Below are 22,999 nucleotides of genomic sequence, written 5' to 3' on the forward strand. Positions count from 1 at the left end.
TGGGCAAATGTTGAAGCCTCTCAGAGTCTTCATTTCCTCTTTTGTACAATGGGAATAATCACATTTCTGCACAGCCTCGTAGTGGGTATCAAATTAGATGATGCCTGTGAAACACCCAACATTCATCAATTAGGTATCCTCCTCCCCCACCACGAACTTGGAAATAAAATTGCCCTCTGAGTCTTAAGCCAGTAAAACCCACACAGCATCACAGAGGAGAAGAGCCAGGTGGGGGAGTGAATGAGGCGAGAGATGGTTTTGTAAATGACTAAAGAGTTTTGTGAACGGTGGAAACCACAATCAAGGTGACCCGCCTGTAATCTCAGGGAGGCAGGGCCAGGATGTGATTGAAATTGAGAAAACAGAGGTCTAATCAATTGCATTGTGCTCTATCAGAAGGGAACAGAAGGATGCACAGAAAAGGGGGTGCAAGGGAGAATTCATTTGGCTGCACTAGAGGGAGGGTAGGGAACCAGTAGAAACAGGGATTCCAAGCTCAGTGGGCTCTGGTCTCTTCTGCGGAGCACTGAGGGTCAACTCCAAGAGGCTCACTATTCTGCTGGGCCTTCATTTAAACCAAATAGGTGTCCAGGTACAAGGTATAGCCCCGTTGGACAGGCAAGAATATTCTGGTCCCAGGAGAAAGAGCAGTAGGGATTAAGCACACTGATTTTGGAGTCAGAGGGCCTAGTTCAAGCCCCTGCCCCTACTACTTAAAACTATTTACTTCACTGTGCCTCAGTTTCCTTCCTAGTAGAATGAAGATACAACAGCCTTCTCCTCATGGATTTCTGTGAAGTTTCAATGGTCCCAAGCGCTTAGCAGGATGCCCAGCAGAGAATACGTAATCTGTAAGTGGTAGTGACAGAGAGGGCGAACAGGAGTTGAACATTTTATTGCCATTTCACAGAGGAGGAAACTGAGGCATGGAGAGATTAATAACCTTCCCCAAGTCACACAAGGAGCGAGTGGTGGAGGCAAGTTTCGCACCAGGCCTGCAGCTCCAGGGCGGGGCTCTGATCTGCTTACCCCGTGGAGGCGGACACATTTGACTTCTGGCTTGTGTGTCAGGCTCCTGTGAGTTTAGTCAGCCAGAGACAGGCTCTTGGGAAGCCATGGACCCTGAGTTCGAGGGTGCAAAGCTAAGGATCCCACCCCTGGAATCACCCCTCTCAGCAGCCTCTTGGCCTCTCTCTTACTGGTCCCATACAGGGATCCCCAAGACAGCTCAGTACGGGGAACTCAACCTGCATTGGCCACATTTTCCCCTTTCCTTAGGATACTCAACGTGGGGGCATTTCCAGGGAACCTTTCTAAAAACGTGTAGAGGGGGAAGGATCCTCCAAATATCTACCTGGGATAGATCAGATCTCTTCCCAAAGCCCAGAGTCTAGAAAGATCGTGGGTCTTGGTGTGAGACCTAGGTTCACGTCCCAGCTCAGTCCCATGCACCTGTGTGGCCTTGGTACACCATGTAACCCCAGAGCCTCAGCTTCCTCATCTGTCAATGGGGGCTAGTCATAGAACCAGACTCAGAACTGGATTAAATGAAAAGATGGATGTAAACACATTCTGGCATGCAGTGCTTAATAAGTGAGTTATTATTATTCCTTTTTCTCCCCATCCTGGCTGTGAACTCCTCCAGGACAGAGACAGGTCTGGGGTCCTGCCTAGCAAAGGGACCTTCCCAGAGTTAATGCTTAGTAATTGTCTGCCAGTTGCAGCAGTGACTCCTAGCTCCCAGACTCTTCCCCACCCCCAGCCCTGTCCATTCCCTTCAGAAGTCAGCAGTCCACGACCTCCTGATGGGACAGGTGGGAACCCTTATTCCTGTTCCTTTTGTTTCCACCTGGAGGCTCATCAGTGGCCAGAGTCTCTCACAGCAGCAGCAAGGACATGGGACAATTCTTCATTGCTCAGGTGCCTGGCAAGTTGTTTAGTACCCCCAATCCCTGTCTCACTACATGCCAATAGGAGCCCCCAGTCCTTGTGACCCAACCTTCAATCCTCTCCAAAACCCTCTAGGAGTCAGAGTTGCCTGGAGTGAAATCCAATGAGCTAGACTAGCTCTCAGATCTCTCTCCCTGCCCCGCCCTTCTGTCCTTTTCTTGGCGAGCTGCAGGGAGTCCACTGTGGTCTTCTCCACTGCCCCTGTAAAGAGAGGCCTAATAGGTTCTGCTCTTGTGCCAGTGATGAAGGATGTATCTGCTGAAATCAAGTAGGGAATTAACAAACCCACGGCACACAGTCTGAAAGCCACTTCAGTAACGAAGGGGACATTTTGAGCTCCAGTTGCCTATCTTCTGCATCCATCTCTCAACCTGTCCTAAACTCACATGGGGACAAGCCTCAGGACTTCCGGGTACCCCCAAACACAGTGTGAGTTCCCTGTGTTCAGTAGTCATTAGGGCACGCTCTCACCTCCCCCTCCTCCCAGCAGCCAGAGCAATCACACTCATCTTCCTCTGGCCACCGGTCCCTCTAACAGAAGGGATTTTCATGGCTCAAGGATTCATATTGTCACTTTTCTTATTTACAAAAAGCAATAAACACACACGTGATTCAGAGAGGCGGTGGGTCCTCAGCAAGCCTCTCCCTCACCCTGGGCTTGGACCCCAGACCCAGACCACAGCATCCACCCATCAAGAAAGGGATCCAGCAAAAACCTTCCCTGTCTTTGCAACTTACAGACGCAAGAGAACTGACTAGGAAGTGAACTCAGGGTGGGATGATACGGTAAAAAAGCAGGGATAGGAGGTGAGTGATGGAAAGGATATACAATTTTATAAATAACTAGACAAAGTCTGAGCATTTCTTTTGGGGGAGAGGTGGGAAGAGAGTCTAGAGGTAGGAGCCTAAGTGGGAAGGGGAGAAATAGTGCTTGGGGCCAGAGTCAGGGATGATCTCTAAGCCTGAAATGGCCCCATCTTTAAAAAGAGTGGGGTGCCCTAGGTGATGTCAGAGCAACCTGCTTGTTCTGACATGCTAGGATCCTATAGGGTTCTAAGCCTGGGGGCTTTGGGACCAGAGCCCTGGGGACTGGAAGGGATTGGTGGGCACCCCAGAAAAGTGGTGAATGCCCAAACAGGCTATGTCTGATCCCCAGGCTGGTACTGGGGTTCTGTGGAGGTGAAGTAGTCCTCAAGGAAGGACTGCAGGTACTCAAAGGTGGGCCTCTCCTCTGGGTCCAGACGCCAGGTCTGCTCCATGACTTCGTACAGGGATGCTGGGCAGCCTGGGGGGCAAGGCATGTGGTAGCCATGCTCCACCTGTTCCAACACTTCCCGGTTATTCATGCCTGGAGGGAGAGGCTCTGTCAATCAGGGGGCCTAGCCCCTTCCACAGAGGCAACCAAGAGGAAACTGTCCCCATGACCGCCCACTCTTCTCCACCTCCCCACCCCAGCAAACCTGGGTAGGGTACTCGGCCCTTGCTGATGAGTTCAGTGAGCAGGATCCCAAAGGACCACACATCTGACTTGATGGTGAATCTGCCAAAGAGAGCAGCCTCCGGGGCTGTCCACTTGATGGGGAACTTGGCCCCTGGAGAGATTGGGAGAGAAGGGGGAGTCATCGAGGAGGTCCCTGGAACAGCTGGATTAAGAGAATGGCATGGTGAGGTGCCTGGCTGGCTCCGTCAGAAGAGCTTCTGACTTTTGATCTTGGTGTTGTGAGTTCGAGCCCCATGTGGGCTGTAGAGATTACTGAAATAAATAAACTTTCAAAACTCACGACCCTGAAATCAAGAGTTGCATGCTCTTCCAACCGAGCCAGTGAGGTGCCCCTGCCAGGCACTGTTTTAAAGTGATTTACAGGCATTAACTCATTTAACCTCACAAAAAAACAAAATCCCGGCGAGGTAGATACTATTATTATCCTCATTGTACAGATCTGGAAAAGGAAGCACTGACTAGTTAAGTGACTTGCCCAGATCACATAGCTTTGAAGTGTTCACATTCACTCCCAGACATTCTGGCTACAGAGTTCACACCATTACACTCCACAGTCTTTCCCTTGAGAATTACGGTAGTGCCTGGTGTATACTAGGTGCTTGATAAATATCTGTTGACTTCCTTTTCTCTGAATATTTTCATTTTAGTTATGAGAAAAAACAGCTCACAGAGGTCAGGTGACTTGCCCAAGGCCACTTGGCTAGTAAGTAGAGGAGCAGAGATTCAAACTTTAGAGTTGCCTCCCTCTTCTACTACATCAGGATGGGAGAATCCCTGATGTTCTGGGAGTGGAGGGAATGGTTCCTGAATATGTGGGGCCCCATGACAGCCCCTTAGTGTGCCAGGGAGCTCTTGGAAGGTGAGGTGAGGCACGGCACCTTGCTGGGGGTTGTACTCATCATCCTCAATGAGGCGGGCCAGCCCGAAGTCAGCAATCTTGCACACCAGCCGTTCCCCAACAAGGATGTTGGCTGCCCTCAGGTCGCGGTGGATGTAGTTCATGCGTTCCATGTAGGCCATGCCCTCAGCCACCTAGCGGGGGGGCCAAGTTATGGAGAAATGGGAACAGAAACATGGCTTGTCTGAAAGATCACCTGAAAACCCCACTTCCCAGATGAGGAGACTGAGACTCAGAGACGGGCAGTACCCCGCCTCAGGTCGCACAGATGATTCAGTGGATGGGGCTGTATGTACTTCCCGGGGTAGGGCAGGTGTTTGAGGGCGCACGGATTTGTAGAGGTTAATAGGAGAACAGTCTGAAATAAAGGTTGCTGTCCCAGTTTACCTGGGCTGCCATGTCCACCAACTGGGGCAGTGTCAAATCCTGGCCTTCCCGGTCCTTAAGGAACTCCAGCAAGCTACCTGAGGAAAGGAACTCAGAAATATCAGCAAGAGAAAAAAGAAAAAGAAAAAAAGAAATACCAGCAAGACCACCCTCAGCTCCAGGCCCGCCTTCCCTCGCTTGGCTCCGCCCCACCTAGTTCGCATCTCACAGCGTGGCCCCGCCCCCTGTTCCCCACCCTCTCACTTAGACCCGCCCCCACTAGGAGTCAACCAGCTCCCTCAGCCCCGCACAGATCTCGCTCAGGACTAGCTCCCACAGGCACCCAGACTGCCTACAGCTCGTTTCTTCTCCTCCGTCCCCCTAGATACGCCCCACTCAGACTGCGCCCCAGATCCTTCCTCATCACAGATTCGATCTTCATTCGTCCAAGCCCCACCCACCAGCGGAGGCCCACCACCCCACGACCGAGGCTCCGCCCCCAGCCCCCCTTATCTAAACTTGGACCCGCCACCCACTACCAGGGCTAACTTGATTTCGCTCATCCCGGCCTCTTTCTCCGACTCTTGCTCAAAGTCTCCGGTCCCATCACAGGTAGCCCCTCAGGTCCCTCCCCTCCCCCCGCCCCCGGCACCCGTCTGAACTTCGCCCCAAGTCCCGCCCCCCAGACTCCGCCTCCTCACCCCGCCCCTCACCGTGGCACATGAATTCGGTCACGATGTAGATGGGTTCCTCCGACACCACGGCGTACAGCTGCACCAGCTTGTCGTGCCTCAGCATCTTCATGATCTGCGCCTCCGCCAGGAAGGCCTTCGGGGACATGGTTCCCGGCTTCAGGGTCTTCACCGCCACCTTCGTGCTGCCGTTCCACATGCCTGCCATGTGGTCGCGGCTCGTCAGCACCGGCTCCCTGATGTCCCAAGCCCTCGCCCTGCCCCCGGGACCTCCGTACCCAGCCACACGTCCCCGAAGCAGCCGGTGCCCAGCCGGCGCTCGAGCGCGATGGAGCTGCGGCTGATCTCCCAAGCGTCCTTGGCCAGGCCTATTGTCTGCGGCTTCATGGTGGTGCAGGCCACTGTGAGCAGGTGGCATAGCCCGTCGTTCACCTCTGGGAGCAGGAGTGGGGGGGGGGTGTTGAAGGTCACAGGCAGGCCAGGACGCCCCACACATTCCTCATCCCACCCCAGGTACCGCCCCCCCTTTCCCAATCAGTGGAGAGGAACTAGGCCACAGGTGAGGTTGCAGGTTGGGGCAGAAGGCCACCTGACCCACTGAGTAGGTGACCGTGTTGGTGCCCAGGGAAGGAAGTGGCCCCAAGAGGGAGAGATGATCCCTGCAGGGTTTGGTTTCCTTCCTACAGGAGGTAGGAAGCTGGGTGGGATTCTGACAGGTACAAATGGAGTTGGGGATTCGAGACCGAGGTGTGGACATGAGGCCCTCACCCTTCCAGGGACCTCACCTTTGTTGTAACTAACCGAAGCAGAAACCCGGGCATCGATTCTCAGCTTCCTCTCAACCCTAAACCCCATCCTCCAAGTCAGGTCTACTTGGCGTCCTGCTCAGCTAGACAGTAGGGGGCGCCCTTCGGCCGGGGACAGCCTTACACCTGTTTCCTCTGGAATCCTACGGAGCAGGATCCTGGGCTGGGAACCCAAACACTTGGGCTCCCGTTCAGCCCCCAGCCACTACCGCTTTGGGAGCTCCTTTCCTTCTCTGGGCCTAATTCTCAGCGGATTGGCTCGGGGACCCAAAGCACACACCAGCCCGGGAAGCCAGCCCTCACCAATGTAGTGCTGCACCAGCTCCTGCACGGAGTCGAACTGGGCCCGTGTGGTGATGTAGTAGCCACCGGTATCCAGCTTGCGGACTTTGTAATGCTTCACATGGTCGCCTCTAGCCTGGTCCCAATCCCGGATGGACAGGGAGTAGCCACCTGTGGGCAAGGGTCGCCTTCAAGTCGGCTTTCCTCCTTGCTCTCCATCTTGGAGCTTGAGAGGCCCCAGTAGGATGGCCACACCCCCTGGAACCCAGACCCAGTCTATCTCTGCCCTCCACCCCAGTCCAGTTCTGGGCCCAGGCCCTGACCCAAGCCCCTCACCGCGGCTTCTAGCCCCACCCTAACAACTGGGCCTCCCAGTTGCCCTTTCCCAGGCCCCCACCTTTGGTAGTCTCACTCTCACGAATAAGAAAGGCCCCTCGGGGGTTCCCAGGGGAGAGCAGCTGCCTCTCTGCATCCTTCCTCCCGATCTTTCCAAAGTACCACCTGTTGGGAAGGGTCAGCAAAAGTCAGAGACACCCAGTTCAACCCCCAACTCCGCCTCCTGCAGAAAAACACCTAACTAGCCAAGATTCAATTTCCTCACTGGTTAAACGGGGCTCCTACACCTGATTCGTATCCTGGTCAGGAGAAGCAGAGAGACAGGAAATGTGGGATCCTGGGCTCCAAGTACGTGACCAGTAAATGTTAGGCTCCTCCTCTTTGCTCTCTGGGTTTCTGTTCAACTAAAACTGCTAAGACCCCAGTCACTAGTGACCTCCTCAGGGTGCTACCAGTTCCTTAACGCATCTCACGATTGCTCCCCTGTGGGCTCAACTTTGCAGAGGCGGAACTTGAGGCTCAGAGAGGGGAAGTGGCCTTCTTGCAGGACTGGTTGATGAGGTCTACCTGAAATTCTCTACTGCCAAGTCTAGTTCGTTTCCCACCACCCAGGCAATCTCTCAGATCCTTCTTCCCACATCCACCCCCAACCCCCAAACCTTTTCCTCCTGTGACTTCCAGACAACAGTCTTTGCTGCTTCTTTCCCCCTGTTGCTGACTGCTCCTGCCTGGCTCTGACTGCTGCTTTTCCTCCACTCTCTGAAATCTGGATGTTCTTAGAAGGCTAGACTTCAAGTTCAGGTGGCAAGCATTCCTGTTCTGTCTCGGATATTCTTCCGGGACTGAACTGTAGCCTTAAATCCACTGTGAAAGTACCCCAAGGGGAATTGAAGGGGATCCACAAGTATCATAGCAGACTCAGATGTCCTTTGATTATAAATCGGCCAGTATGGGGCACCTGGGTGGATCAGTGGCTTAAGGTTAAGTGTCTGCCTTTGACTCACGTCATGATCTGGAGGGTCCTGGGATAGAGCCATGTGTCCCATGTGTTGGGCTTCCTGCTCATTGAGGAGTCTGCTTCTCCCTCTCTCTCTGCCCCTCCTTCCCTCCAACACCCCCCACGCATGCATGTGTACATTCTTCCCCTCCCTGCTCTTCCTCATCTTGCGTGTGCGCATGTGCACATGTGCTCATGCTCTCTCTCTTTCTCAAATAAATAGATAAAATCTTTAAAATAAATAAATAAGCCAGTCCACACCTAGGTACTAGGCACAGTTTGGGGAACAGGGAAGGCACTGGCAAGTGGCGTGTCCAGGCGATGAGGAAGGATGGGGAAGGAAGAACTGTTGAAGGACTGTGCAAATGCCACACGCTCTCAAGTTTTTTCAAAGGCCTGACCCCACCCATAATACTCTTGATAGTAGTTACTTCCTTAATAATTAACTTAATAATAGCAGTACTTATTTTCTGTCATGTGCTGCTTTAATACATGTTATATTCATTTAGTTCTTTTTTTAAAAAAACATTATTTATTTATTTGACAGAGAGAGAAGTACAAGCAGAGGGAGCAGTGGAGGGAGAAGGAGAAGCAGACTCCCTTCTGAGCAGGAACCCACCAAGCAGGACTTGATCCCAGGACTCCAGGATCATGACCTGAGCCGAAGGCAGATGCTTAACCGACTGAGCCACCCAGGCGCCCCAGTATTTATTCAGTTCTGACAACAAGGTTGTGAGGAAGGTCCTATTATTAAGCCCCACTAGACAGATGAGGAAATGGAGATTACTAGTGGTTAAGCAACTTGCCCAAGGCCACACGCTCTTAAGCTGTGTTGCCAGAATAGGAACACAAGTTGTCTGCTCGAGGGCCTGCACTCTTAACCACAACACTGCTCTTAGGCGTGACACTGCACGGAGTGCCTCTCAGGGCTTCGTGATACTGCCTCTAAGCTGTGGATGCAAGCATGAACCCCCAATACCTCCCACTTTCTGCATCTTCACCCCTTCCCTCCCCCATGACTCCTACCACTTTCCTCAGATGAAGGCCTTTGGGCTCAGGACCCCAACCACTCCCCTCTGCTCAGGGACACCTCTCCCCTACCAACAGTCCCTTCCCCACCCCCCACAGCCTTTCCATCCCACCAACCTCTACATATACCCCCATTTCTTCCTCCCCCACCCAAAACTTTTCTAAGCCCTAACTTGCCACCAACATTCTGCTCTATCTCTCACCTTCCCTTCACTTGAAAAAGCACTTCACACTTGGGTCTCCACTTCCTCACCTCCTAAACCCCCCGCCCCCACCCCCGCCCCAGGCTCTGCTGTCTGGCCCCCACCCCCACTTCACACTGAGAGATCTCTCACCAAGGTCACCCCCATTGCCAAATCCAGTGGCAGCCTCTAACACTCCCTTTCGTGTTTCCTGCAACCTCTCCTCCACCCTCTTGGCTGTTCTGACTTGGCTTGGCCTGATTTTTCAACAGCAACTTCTCCTTCAAGGCAGCTTTCTCCAAAGTTGGGTCCTAGGGCCAATCTCTCTCTCGTTCTCCTCCCCATCCTTCACCCTCCCACGCAGCTTTGTCACCTCCGCTCTGAAGAATACCCAGGGGTTCCCTCTGCAAGAGCCATAGCAAACAAAGAGCCTTAGTGCCAACTACGAAAAGATGCCCCTTCCTCTGGGCTAATTCAGCGGCCTAGCCTGGCCTGGGTCTGGCACCTCTCATACAAAGCACAGCTGAGGGGCGCCTGGGTGGCTCAGTGGTTTAAAGCCTCTGCTTTCAACTCAGGTCATGATCCCAGAGTCCTGGGATTGAGCCCCACATCAGGTTCTCCACTCAGTGGGGAGCCTGCTCCGCCACCCCCCACCCCGCCTGCCTCTCTGCCTACTTGTGATCTCTGTCAAATAAATAAATAAAATCTTAAAAACAAAAACAAAAACAAAGCACAGCCGAATCCTATTGTTGGCAGTCTTCCACCAGGGTGTTACTCTCTGCGAACCTTAACCCAACAAGTCCCCCCAGCAGAACCCAGACACCTATACCTGCTCATACATTCCCCACTTTAGCAAATGACACCATCGCCCACTCGGTTCCTCAGGAAGACTTTGGGTCACCCTTGATTTCCTCCCACTCCCCAAACGCAATGGCAAATTAGTCACCAAGTTCTGGTGTCTCCCACTCTGCAGGCTCTCCAATCTTTTCTTTTCCCATACATGTATACATATATGCACACAGATTTAAAAAAAGGTTTTTATGAGCCCTCGTTTTCTCATCTGTAAAATGGGACAACAATAATATCGATATTGCAACTAGGAAAATTAAATGACTAAAGGTACGTAAAGTCCCTGTTGTCATATCTTAGGTTATAATGGTACACTATGAATGATAATTTCCTGTCTCATTACAGGATTAATTCTTTCCCCCCCGCCAAGATTTGATTGATTTATTTATTCGAGAGATGGCAAGCAAGAGAGAGCACGCACAGGTGTGTGTGTGGGGGGAAGGGGTAGAGGGAGAGAGACAAGCAGACTCCATTCAGCTGTAGCCAGATGCAGGGCTCTGTCCCAGGACCCTGAGATCATGACCTGAGCCAAAATCAAGAGTCAGATGCTGGGCCCCTGGGTGACTCAGTCTGTTGGGTGTCTGACTCTTGGTTTCAGCTAGGGTCGTGGTCTTGGGGTCATGGGATCTGGCTCTGAGCTCAGTAGGAAGTTTGTTCTCTCACTCTCCCTCTCCTTCTGCCCCTCCTCCTGCTCGTGCTCTCTTTCCCTCTTTCTAAAAGAAATAAATGTGGGGCGCCTGGGTGGCTCAGTGAGTTAAGGCTCTGCCTTCGTCTCAGGTCATGATCCCAGGGTCCTGGGATCGAGCCCCGCATTGGGTTCTCTGCTTAGCATGGAGACTGCTTTCCTTCCTCTCAAAAATGAATAAATAAATAAAACAAAACAAAATAAATAAGTGAGTTTTTTAAAAAAATAAATAAATAAAAGGGTGTCTGGGTGGCTCAGTTGGTTGAGCGATGGCCTTTGGCTCGGGTCATGATCCTGGAGTCCCAGGATCATCAGGCTCTCTGCTCAGCGGGGAGTCTGCTGCTCCCCTGAACCTCTCTCTTCTCATGCTCTCTCTCTCTCTCAAATAAATAAATAAAGCCTTAAAAAAAAAAGTTGGATGCTTAACCAACTGAGCCACCCAGGTGCCCCTTTAACAGAGTTAATTCTAAGTAATATCCCCTTGTGTTTGTTTAGGGTTTTACAGTTTTTTAAAGCTCGTATGCTGTTGTTATCACTGACAGTCAATATGTATAATGCTTACCAAGTGCCCTCAGACTATCTGGGTTCAAATACAAACTCCACCGACTTACTAGCCATGTGAACTCAGGAAGAATATTTAACATTTCTGTGCCTCACTTGCTTCATTCATAAAGCAGGATAATATTAGTTCCTCACTCTGCTAATACACAGAAAGCCCTTTGAATCGTGCCCAGAACATAGAACATGGTACATAAATATTATTTACTCTCATAAACGTCATTATTCTCTTCCCTTATTCTCACAATGACTTCACAGAAATATAGGTAAGAAGATAGGCTCAGAGTGGGGCTGTGACCCAGATGTGTCTTTGGATGCCAGGTTCCCATCCTGTCCATAGGGATAGCCACCTCCTACCCCCTACTCACTCTTCAGCCTGGATAGAATCCACAGGGGCCACGTAGTTGCTGGGAATATAGCCAGTTTGTCCGGAGCTGAGAGAACGAGCTTCCCACCAGTCACCCTCACTGCAGACACAGGACACAGGGCATCAGTGGCAGCCCAGCCCCCTGGAGCACCCTGGAGCCTGGCAGGGGCATGCGAAGGCTCAGGAGAAGACTAGCCCTGCCAGCCCCTCACCTTGGACAGCCCCCCCTTCCCCCCCGCCGCCCCGGGCTCTTGTCTGTTCTGCTCTCAGCCACTGAAACTACCTCAGGAGACTTTTCCCTGCAGAAGCAACATGTCTGGGGATGTGTGGGCCTCCTGGCTTTTGTCTTTGGCTCCTTAGCTGGGCTGGGGTTTGAGTGGGCAGTGGACAGGTAACTCAATCACTTCCCCGCTGAAATCCTCCCTTACCCTTAAGGACAATATATTTCCTCTGGATAAAATCCAAATTCTTCAATATGGCTTAAAAAGCTCTATAGAATCTGTTTCCCCTGCCTCTGTAGTTTCTGCTCTGTCCATTCTACACCTCATACTTTATGATCCACCAAGATCAAACCACTTGGTGGTTTCCAGAAGTTATCATTTATTCTCGTGTTCTCTCATTCTCTCTTCCTCTTTTCTCGCCTCTTCCTTCGACACCTATTCATTTTTCTAGTCTCCCCTTAGAAATCACCTCCTCCAGGAAGCCTGCCTTGATCACTAGCCTCAAGACCGTATTTAGTGTTCCTTTTGGGCCCATAGGTCCTCATGCTCCTCCTACATAGTAGTGATTACTCAGAGTTGTTCTTGTCATATATCTGTGTCCCCAACTAGGCTGCTTTCTGAGGGACCAGGCAGGATTCCTCTCTGGGTCCTGCTCCCAGCCCCGGCCACATCCTGAGCCAGGTGGCCTGGTTACTTACGTGTTGTTCAGGATGTGGAACTTCTCACCCTTGGTGAAGGGGAGGTCATCCTCTGTCCGGGCCTCATAGTCATACAGGGCGACGAATAGGGTCACCCCAGTCCCTGCAGAGTCAGGGCTACTCAGCAGAGTAGGGCATGGGATGCGGGCTCCAAGGGGCCTGCACCCCCCAGAGTCCTGTTCCCCAACCAAGCTCTGTGCCTCCCCATGGCTGCAGCGCCTGGTCCCCAAAAGCCTTTGGAGTCCAGTGGATTTCTGATTTGAGCTTCACAGCTTGGCCTCCCATGGATTCAGACACATGCCTTCCAGACCATCCCTCCCACCCTGGGGAGCTCCTATCACCCATTCCTCCTCTTCCCCACCAAGACTCCCTGCTTGGGCCTGTCATCAGGGGCCCTCTCTCAGATGGGAACAGAGCTGTCTTCCCCTCAGACTGGGATTTCCGAGTTAGGGCTGTACTTTCTTCCTCAGACCGTGCTCTAAAAGCAGGGCAGTGTCTCCCACATCATACTCGAGCGTCCTAACGATGCCTCCCTTTCCCCCAGGTTCCCCCAGGGGCCAGATAGAGCTTGCCTCCAGCCCACTAGACTCACCTGAGATGCCCCTGATGGTGCTCCCATCGAGAAAGGCGGGGCTGGTGGACTGAGTGGAGAAGTTGTAGTTGGGGATATGGGCAAAGGAGGACACGGTCCGGGCCTGAGTCGGGTCAGGGCCATAGCGGTCCGTGGCCCCACTGCCCCTGAAGTCACTTTCCAGGCCAACATCCTCCTTGAGCCCTGGCTCCAACTTCTTGCAGAACACACAGCCCATTCCAGGTGCCCTGCTATAGAATGGGGTATGCCTCACACTGGGGCCCCTGCCAGATAAGCCCCCTGCCCGTGTACACACGCATACATGCGTGCACACGCACACTCACATGGGTGTGGAGTTTCCCCTCTGGGGTCCGCCCTGGTGAAGGGTAAAGGTGAGGTAAGGCTACCTTTGGGTCTACGTCCCAGCTGCTGTCATAGGTTTGCAGACAGACTGTATACCCTTAGTGCGCTTTGGGCTGCTTTGGGCTGCTGCCGTGTTTATCGATCGATTTTTGCCTCCTCTTGCTTCAGTACATCGTGTTTTTGTGACTTCTTCAGGGTGCTTGGATATGCTTGTCTCTTTGTGTGTCTCTAAGTATTTGTGAGCTCCCCGTGGATATGTCTATGCGTGTGCAGCCTCTTTTTTTTTTTTTCGTGTGCAGCCTCTTGTGAATGTTTGCGTGTCTATGTGAGTATATGGGTGTGGGTGCATGTCTCTGGGCATGCGATGGCTCTGTGTGTGTTCATGTCTTCTGAGTGTGTACGTGCATATGCTGTTTCTGTGCAAGCGCGTATGTGTGTTCCTCTGTATGCATGTGTGTCTATCAGGTGGTCTGTGTGAGTAGGTGCCTCTGTGTCCATGTGAATGACAACGTGAATAGTCCTGTGTGGGAGTGTATGTGCCTCCGTGTGTGTGTATGTGTGTGTGTGTATGCAGGTCTGTGTATGGGAGTATGTGTGAATGTCTCTGTGATGTGTGTGTCCGGGTCTCGAGACAGGTTTGTGTGTGAGTGTGTGTGAGGCTCTGTGTGTCTGCACCTGGAGATTCCCTGCAGAGGGGGATCAAGGCCATTTCCTGTTGTGGGTCCAGCCTCTGGCCTCTCAAGCTGCCTCTTTGTGGCTCCCCCATCTGTTACCTAGCAACAGGGCTCTTGGAGGAGGAGGGGGCTGGGATGAGTTGTGGGGCTCAGGAAGGCCACCCCACCCCTTTTCCTGACCCCTTTTCCAAAGCCCTCAGTTCTCCCCTCCCCGCTCACCCTCAGGCCCCTACTGCTGGGTCAGCAGGGCTGCGGCATGGTCCTCGGGAGGGGCCAGAGACCTGAGGGCGAGAGAGAAGGACATGGAAGGGGAAGGCTCTGCCAAGGCTCCTGCAAAACAGCTGCCAGCTTCTGCCCTCTTCAGGAAGCCAGGCCTGGGCTCTGTCCCAGCATGACTTCTGCCTCCGCTTTCCTTCCCACCGCCCCTGGCGAACTTACACATCCACCCTCACACGTGACACACCACCCACACCAACCCTTTCACACTCATAGCCACCTGACACACCAGCTCACCAACACGCACACACACCAGCACAGAGTCACACACCAACACCCACAGTGGACACTTGAGTGAGTGTGCTCACCAACAACACCAACACACTAACACAACTGAACTCTCACGCGAGGCCAAGCTCTGACGCACGAATACACACGCGCACGCATGTGCAGGCACACAGGCTACCTCTCAGGGTGACAGACGCCTCCTCAGATACTTAACTGTTTGTGTCAGACCCACCGCTTTTGTTGGATTTCTATCACACCGTGCTCAGCTCCCTCCCAGGCCCCCCCGTCACTGCAGGCCACCTCTGCTCCCACCCTGGGCTCCGTGATCCCCAGCGGTGCCAGGGTCACACCTGGTGGCAAGGTGAAGGTGGACCTACCTCCACAGCTCGCTCCTATCCCCACATCAGGGAAAGGCCCAGGTCAGAAGCCAGAGCCACCAGGATTCCTTGGGGAGCCCCCCTACATGAGCCGAGACTTTCCCAAAAGCTACATCCTCTGAGCCACAGGACAGGCAGGTCATTGAGCAAGGGCTCCCCACGCCCCACCAGAAACTCTGTCATTGCAACACTCAGAGAGGAACTGCCGGGGAGAGGGTTTCTTAAGCTGTGAGAGAAATGGAGAGTAGTAGGGCGGGGCCAACCCAGTGAACCCTGACTTCCCCCAGAGGGGCTGAGGACCCTTGTGACAAGTGCCCCCTCCTTGCCTTTCCTGACCCCCAAGTCCAGTTCCCTTATGGACATCCTCCTCCCCTTCTCTCTGTGTCCTGCTCCTCCTACTGCATATGCTCGCTCACCTCTTCCAGGAAGCCTTCCTAGCTCTACCGGATCCAGCCGCCTCGCCAATGACTCTGTCACATCGGTGTCCTAATCTTTCCTCTCCACCCGCCAGCCCCTTTCACTCTTCACTGTAACTGTTCTCCGGTGTGTGTAGGGGAGTGACACCCATCTGGCGAACTGCGAGGCCGGCTGTGGTGAGAACTAAAATAGCCTATGTTCACTAAGCCATTGCTGAGATCTTCACCTCAGAACCCCTCCCCTGGGGTGCAGCCACTGTGTCTGAAAGGCCCCAGGACACTGAGGGCTGGTCAGGGCCAGAGAGAGGATCTAAGTGGAGATGGGGGCATCCAGGGTCCAGGGAAGGAAGGGATTTCAGGCGCTGAGGGGACAGATGGGTGTAAGAAGAAAACAAAGGTTACAGGGTGAGAATGAGGTCTTCTCACAGGAAGACAGTAACCCATCGCAAATGGCTCCCTGGGCCTACACCCAGATCCACACAGCCTTCCTGACACGTTCTTGGACGCACCTCACAGAGACTCTGAGCTCCTTTATACCCGGACATCTTCGAGGATAGCCACATCCCCCTCACAGACACCCCCGGCCCTCACCCACTCATACGCATAGGTGCACAGGCACACACTGCACACGCCTTTCCACGAGAACAGCACAGACAGGATTTATGGCTCTCATGAGGGGCTGACCACAGCACTAAACACTTGACATACGTTATTGCATTTTATTCTCATCACGACACTCTGACGTATGACTATTATTGATAAGGCAACTGAGGCATGGCGAGCTTGAGAGACCACGTGAGGTCGCACACGTGATGAATCCTAACATTTGGCTCCAGAACCTGAGCCACTTCTCTCCATCGCCTGGTCACAGAAACAGATAATGACAGCCATTCCTGCCAGCATGCACAGAGGCACAGAACCCCCAGAGGGACACACAGAGATATACAGAGTCCTCTCCCAAGTCATAGACCCATACAGAGCACCTCCGAAAAGAGACACGGATTTTTTTTTTTTTTTTTTTGGAGACACGGAGTACAACCTCTTGGGTCCCCACATAGATACAAGGTTGCCACTTCCAGAAACACTCAGATAAATATCACCACAACATTTTTATTTTTTTTAATTCTTTTTTTAAAGTAGGCTGTAGGCTCAATGTGGGGCTCGAACTCACAACCCAGAGATCAAGAGTCACATGATCCACTGACAGAGCCAGTCAGGCGCCCCTCCCCACCCCCATTTTTAAGTCAGTCTAACAGGAGTCCCACATGCTGCATGCCTGGAATGGGTTTAGGGTGTCGGTGGAGGGGGGGGGCTGTGTACAAATTGTGAGCCTCTGAGAAGGAGGTAGAGGTCTCTGCGGGCTGAGGTAGAGCCCTGACAGGGTGGACAGTGTGAGGAACAGGCAGTGGGGACCGGCTCTCGGGACGTGGTACTCCTCGACCTGCTGGGGACTGAAGTCCGGGGCTGGGCATGGCTCTCTGGGCACCGGTATGCTAACGGGATTGGGGGGGGTGTGGGGTGAGGGAGTGGGGCACAGGGTCTGGCATCCGCATGGTCCAAGACATTGGTGGGGGGGCACGCTGGATGTGACCACACTCACCCGGCTTTGTCAGAGGAAAGAAAGAGATGGGAGAAACGGAGAAAGAGAAGACAGAGAGAGAGAGAGACGGAGACTGAGAGAAACAGAGAGAAAAGAAAAACACAGTATGGTGTGCTGGCATACTGACTCTCAAAGGAAAAAAAAGGCCCTGACTTGTAGCATTTGCTGATTTCCGTTGTATAAATATTCCCACCATGGCTGATTTCAAGTAACCGAGGTGACTTCTTGAGCGCAGGGCTGGGGAAAGGTTCATGCAATCAGCTCCGAGCCCGGGCTCACAGGCTCCAGCAGCTCACTGCCAGGAAGGAATAAAAAGAAAGAGACAAAAAAAAAAAAAAAAAAAAAGAAAGAAAGAGACAAACAGAGAGACAGAAACGAGAAATAGAAAGACAACAGAGAGACACAGACCGAAAAAGAGAAAGGTAGAAATTAAGAGAAACTCGGGGAACCAAAGAGTCAAAGGCAGAGGAGAGAAGGCAGAAGAAGCAGGTTGGGTTCTCTGTGCTCAGGCATCAGCAGACAGACAGCCCCCAGGACTCTCCCTCCTCGCCCACCTCGGATCCTAAGCGGTGCCACCAACTCTGCCGAGAGTCATTTGACTTCCTAGAAGTCTGGGTGGCAATAACTATTGGTCTAAAAATTTCTAATTTATTAAATACTTACCCAGTGCCTGGCATTGTGCCAAGCAATTCCCACATATGATCTCATTAATAACCCTAGGAAGGAGCTTTCATAACTACACTTCTTTTACAGATAAGCAAACTGAGTCGCAGAGATGTTAAGTAACTTCCCCAAGATCACACAGCAAGTAAGGGGAGGCAAAAATGCAACACCAAGCCATTCTAAGCACAGTTCTATTTTGTAGCCCTAGTAGAAGCAATAATGTGTGTCCCTTCAAGGGCACCTACAACGTGCCAGGCCCTATGCTACCTACTCTCAGTCCTCAGTGCAGCCCACAGAGGCAAAGCCATGAGCATTCTGGTCACTGTAGGGACTTGGGCCTCTCAAACACCTGGTTGATGGGAGTTAGTTTCCAGAGCCTCATCTGTATCAAAATCAGGTTGCAGGTATTTATTTGAGCTGAGGTCCACCCCTGGACCAGGGTGCTCCTGCCTTCAACATCTCTATCTGTGTGTCCCTTCCCAGCCCTATTCTTTTACTTTTTTTTTTTTTTTACCTACTGAGTCACCCAGGCGCCCACTTTTTTTTTTTTTTCTTTTTTAAGTAAGCTCTCTGCCCCACGTAGGACTTGAACTCATGACTCCTGGATCAAGTGCTCTACTGACTGAGCCAGCCGGGCGTCCCTGTTCTTTATATTACATTATTAGCCTGGGACCCTGGATGAAGGCTATCAGCTCTCCAAGCCTCAGTTTTTGCATCTGTACCTTCTGTTGTGGGGAAGGCTTGAAAGACGTGCCTCTGGCCCCGTGTGCAGTGGCCAAGTGAGTCTGAAAACCATAAGCGACAAAGCTAGAATGCGCCCCCCCCCCCCATTTATCAGTTCGCCTCCCTCTGGTGTGTAGAGGGGAAAGTGACTTGCTCAAAGTCAGACAGCCCCACAGGGGATTCAAAGCCAGGCCCATTAATTCAGGTCCAGAGTTCAGTTCACACTGTGGCTGTGTTCTTCAGAGCCTGCGCAGGAGGTCACGCTGTCCCCGACGAGTTTACGTCATATTTCCAGCCCATGGCCAAGGGAACGTACCTCCCCTGCCATACGGCAGCTGGCCACTCGGCAGGGAGCCTGCTTCAGACCTAGCCCTGCTCCAGAACATAGAGCCCCAGGCCCACCCACCCTTTCTTGAGGTCCCCGCTTCCCGAAGCCGCATCAGGGCTTTAATGTAGACACAGGACGTCCTGTTCCCCCCAACCCCTGCCAAGTATCTGTGGGACCTGGAGACAGATTTAAGCTTAATTCTCCATGGCCTGACAACTAGTTGGAGACATTGGGGAAGTCAGTTCACGTCTCTGAGCTGTAGTTTCTTTGCCTAGCAAATAGGAATATAAATCTCCACCTCAGGGGGCTGCTTCTGAGCATCAAATGTGAAAGCACCAGGCACACAGCTGGTGCTCAGCAAACTTTCACTTCTACTCCTTTCCCTTGAGGAAGGCCCCTCCAAGGCCCAGGGAGGGGGAGCAGCAGGGCCGGGGAGGGGGGGGACGGAGGGGGGAGAAAAAGAAGTTCCCAGGGTGAGGTGGGAGGGCTGAGCTGGTTCAGTCGCTTGGGGGATTTCAAGAAAGAGGGAACTGGGACTTTGGGCAGCAGCAGGAAACCACCGTCCTGCAAGAGTTCCGGCTACTCTTCAGGGCTCCGGGGTAGCCAGGGGGCAGGGCACAAGTCTCAGCCTGGCTATGCCCCATCCCCTCTATGAGGCTTCCATCGCTCACCCATAGAGGCCCTCCGCCCCTCCCTGAACTCCAGTGTCTCTTACTAACCCCCAACCCTTTCACAAAAGCCTCATCTCTCATTGAGCCTCTAACTATCTCACGCCATTCTCTCGGGAGGCCTTACAACACCTCACCCCAACACCCAAGGCCTAAGAAGACATACCCCTGACTCTGACTCTACCACTTGTTGGGCCCGATGTGGTGGGGGCATGTGAGAGAGGGGCCCTAGCTCTATCCCCCATGTGATCCCAAAGGTGTCAGCTGAATTTTCTCCACTTGAGGTCTGCTTGGTGCACAAAGGGACCTGGCTTCTTCTTCCCCTGCTCTGGGGTCCCTCTACCCAGCCTCCCAAGGTCTAGCCACTTCCTTTGGCCACAGTAGCTCCAGGTGGCTAGAGAACACTCAAACACCCACACATACACTCACAGGCTCGTGCTCATTCACTCAAAACCCAAACCATACTCACACTCTGACCGCCCACTCACAGCTTCAGGCCGACTGGGTTCGTGCCGCCCATGAACTCCACATCTCCCACAATTCATCAGTCAGCGGTCCCCTATCCAGAAGGCTACAAGGGGTCTAGCAGGGATGAGGAGGGAACACAGGCCTCAGCTCTGGCTACTTCTTTCATCACATCAGGGACAAGATGCTCTGGATTCCGAATCCCTGCTTCTGGCCCCATCAGTCCTTGACTGCTGAACCTCGCTCTTCCTATCCGTGAAGTGAGAACAGAGCCCTGCTCTCCCATTACACCACAGATGCAAGGATACCAAAAGACTCAGGGATCACTGGGGGTGGTACCATAAGGGTTGGGGACAGACCTCAAACCTGCTGACTTCCCCAGTATGGGACTTCAACAGATCCACAAACATTTATTTACTAGATGTCACTTGTGTGCTGGTCCTGGAGGCCCTGACAGGCTTTCTGTAACCCCTCCACGAGAAGGTGAAGGAAAGCATTACGCCTAGGTCAGGAATAACTCTTAACCCCTCCAAGACACTCTGCAAAAACAGCTTTCTAAAGCACCTAATTCTGGGGATTCGGGGAGGGGGCGGGGGATGGGGCCTGAGTAGGGACAAAGGTGATTTCCCCCCATAATTCAATTGAGGAAAATGAGGCCCAGAGAAGCCCTGTAACTTGTCTAAAATCACACAGCAATCAAGGGCCCGGTCTGGCTAAGCCCCTGCGACTGCAGATCCTCGCCCCAGGACGCCTGAACACTGAGCTTCACTGCCTTACTCCTCTGCGCAGAAACCTGCCCCTGACTGAGGATCCAAAATGCGGGCGGAGGGGTATCAAGGGGGCTGCGTAGGCAACGCGTCTAACAGCAGCGAAGCGGGGCTCTGTCTCTCCACCCTCTGGTTGCTACGGAGACAGCCTCTCCGGGCAACTGCGGTCAAAAGCAGGATTTCCGTCGGGGCTGCCAGCAATTCCCGGATCCCATGGGGAACGTGGACCGAGACCGCCCCCGGAGGCGGGAAGGGGGCACCCAGAGAGGCCCATCCCTGCTGAGGGCGGGGACTTCCCCAGGAAGCCGGGACCCACGCCTCTAGCGCCTTGGAGGAGTCCCCTCGCCATCCGGGACCCGCCCACCAGTGCGGGCGCAGGAGAGTGGGGGGGGCTGCAATCTTGGCAGCCTCCGAGCCCCACCAGGCTACGGGCTTCACCCTCGACTTCTGCTGATTTGGGATAGGGGGACTTCTCGGATTCCCGGAATCGTGCCCCACATTCTGCATCCTCCAGAAATGGTTCTCCTTGACCTCCTCCAGCAAACGCCCTCACCTGGTCTCCCAGCACATCCCCCCCACCAACACACACACCTAGTTCCCCTCTTCCAGAACGCTCAGCTTCTCCCCGGAGCCTCACTTTCAAGGTCCCCTCAATTTATTCCCCAATCCCCTTGGGAGGATCTCCTTAGTCCCTCTCCCCTGACTCAGACCCCTTCCCAAATTCTATTAATTTCACTCTACAGGCTCCATAGCTCAGGGGTTAGAGCACTGGTCTTGTAATTTCACTCTACAGGTTCCCTCCGTTTCCCTACCATTTTCCCTACCAGACCTTTTTAGGGGGTCTCTTTGATCTACTTTCCTCATATTCCTTCAGCCCCCCCTCCCCAGATTTTATCCGTCTCCTTCTCCAGCTTTCCTCAGTTTCCCTCCTGAGGTCCTTTTCGGGGGTGAGGTCCCTCCTCCTCCAGTTCAGCCTTCCTCCCCGCACCCCCCCCCCAACCAGCCGTCCCACCGGGGCGCCCGCGGGCAGGAGGCGGAGCACCGCGCTGCCCGTCCAGCCCCACCTGACGGCCGCCTACCTGGTCCCTGGGGAGGCCGCCTCGGACGGACCCCAGGCGAGCCGGCCGGGTTCCCAGCAGCTCCGAGTGCAGACGTTGTGGGGGACGGGGTGGGGGTGGGGGTAACTGGGGAGCTGCCCGCCTCTGACCGCCGCCCGCTCTGGGCCGGGAGGAGGAAGCCGCCTCGGACTTCTCTTATTGAAGCCCTGCGGCGGCGACGGCGGCGGCGGCAGCGGTGGCGGCGGCGGGGAGGACTCGCAGTCACGCCCCAGCCCTAAGCCGGCTGCCCCAGGCGGGGAGGGGCCCTCAGATCCCAAGCCCGCCCGCCCCCACTGCCAGCCTTCCCCCGGGTGATGGGGGGAGGGGGGTTTGGCACTCCCAGCCCTCTCCCTGCACCCCAGCTCCTCCCCGCAGACCAAAGGCCCCAGCACAGCCTTTCTAAAGGCCCCCTCCCAAGGGGCAGGTTCCTCAGCCCCAGAAGCACCTGCTGTTTTAGACTTATTCGATTTCAGATTAAGAAGGAACTTTTCTCTGTTACTGAAGCCCACCCCACCCCATTTTCGCAGCTGGGAAAACTGAGGACCAGATGCGGACAGGTCTTACCCAAGTTCTCCCGCCCTTTGACTTCAGATCGCTGTCGCCAGAGCCACTGCGGATCGGATCACCTTGCCTCGTCTCCCTCAGGAGCAGGACAAGTGGGGGCACAGGACTGTAGGAAGGTGGGGAGCAGCGGGGGATCCTTCTCTCAGGAGACTGCTTTTCAGAGGAATCGGCCCTCAGGCCACACTGAGGAAGGGGAAGACTGTCAACCTCCCCCTCCAGCCACACCCAAGATTTAGAGAAACTGAGTGTCATCGTCTAGCACAGTTCCCAGTCTATGTGACTAGGAGGGATCCCTGATCACCACCCCCCACCATACCTGGGGTTCAATCTCACTTCCCATCACCGTTCCTTCCTCACCTTTAAACCAAGGACCAGGAGAATCTCTCCTCCTCTGGGGAGGAGGAGATGTGTGTGTGGGAGGGCTGTTTGGTGAAGAAGTATGTGTATTGCGATATGAGGGGAAGGCAGGGAGGGTGTGTGAGCACAGATGTGTGTGTGTGTGTGTGTGTGTGTATGTGTGTGTGTGTGTGTGATTGTAGGCAATGAAATCGATGACTGCAATTTTGTAATCAACAACTGACTGGGACATATTTTGCAGGCACCTGTGTTTCTATGTATGAGCAGGGATGTGTGTGTGTGTATGTGAGCGTGTGTGTGCATGCACGCTCAGGTATGTCCCGATGTGACTGTGGGATGTAGATAAGAATGCTCTTCCCTTAGAAAAATGGAAGGAGGGATGGGGAGGAAGATGCTGGGTACGACGTAAAGGTGCAGGGACTTGGGAATGGTGCTTCCATGTTAG

General features: G+C 53.5%; 1 protein-coding gene across 6 annotated transcripts; it reads right to left on the minus strand.

Moving 5' to 3' along the window:
• Positions 1 to 2,758: 2,758 nt before the first annotated feature.
• On the minus strand, positions 2,759 to 22,569 carry FGR (FGR proto-oncogene, Src family tyrosine kinase). 6 transcript variants are annotated; one of them, XM_044237550.1, is made up of 13 exons: positions 22,555 to 22,569; positions 14,245 to 14,306; positions 13,010 to 13,239; positions 12,418 to 12,520; positions 11,500 to 11,598; positions 6,893 to 6,996; positions 6,517 to 6,666; positions 5,686 to 5,841; positions 5,429 to 5,608; positions 4,737 to 4,813; positions 4,330 to 4,483; positions 3,411 to 3,542; positions 2,759 to 3,298 (listed from the first exon to the last, which is right to left on the minus strand). In XM_044237550.1, the coding sequence occupies exons 3-13, from the start codon at positions 13,224 to 13,226 to the stop codon at positions 3,090 to 3,092; spliced, it is 1,581 nt and encodes a 526-aa protein (XP_044093485.1). In that variant the 5' UTR covers positions 13,227 to 13,239; positions 14,245 to 14,306; positions 22,555 to 22,569; the 3' UTR covers positions 2,759 to 3,089. The 6 variants fall into 6 exon arrangements, with proteins under 6 accessions (XP_044093485.1, XP_044093483.1, XP_044093487.1 ...); XM_044237548.1 differs by lacking the exon at positions 22,555 to 22,569 and adding an exon at positions 22,198 to 22,368; XM_044237552.1 differs by lacking the exon at positions 22,555 to 22,569 and adding an exon at positions 21,616 to 21,632.
• Positions 22,570 to 22,999: the final 430 nt, after the last annotated feature.

This window comes from Neovison vison, chromosome 2 (assembly GCF_020171115.1).
Source record: "Neovison vison isolate M4711 chromosome 2, ASM_NN_V1, whole genome shotgun sequence".
NCBI lineage: Eukaryota > Metazoa > Chordata > Mammalia > Carnivora > Mustelidae > Neogale > Neogale vison.

Bases quoted from the DNA above. Each gene is read 5' to 3' on its own strand.
- FGR (XM_044237550.1), bottom strand. From the start codon at position 13,226: ATGGGCTGTGTGTTCTGCAAGAAGTTGGAGCCAGGGCTCAAGGAGGAT. The intron at 5,609-5,685 runs GTACGGAGGTCC...ACCACATGGCAG, and splicing joins CTTCGGGGACGTGTGGCTGG to GCATGTGGAACGGCAGCACG. The intron at 4,814-5,428 runs GTGAGGGGCGGG...TCCTTTCCTCAG, and splicing joins GACCGAATTCATGTGCCACG to GTAGCTTGCTGGAGTTCCTT.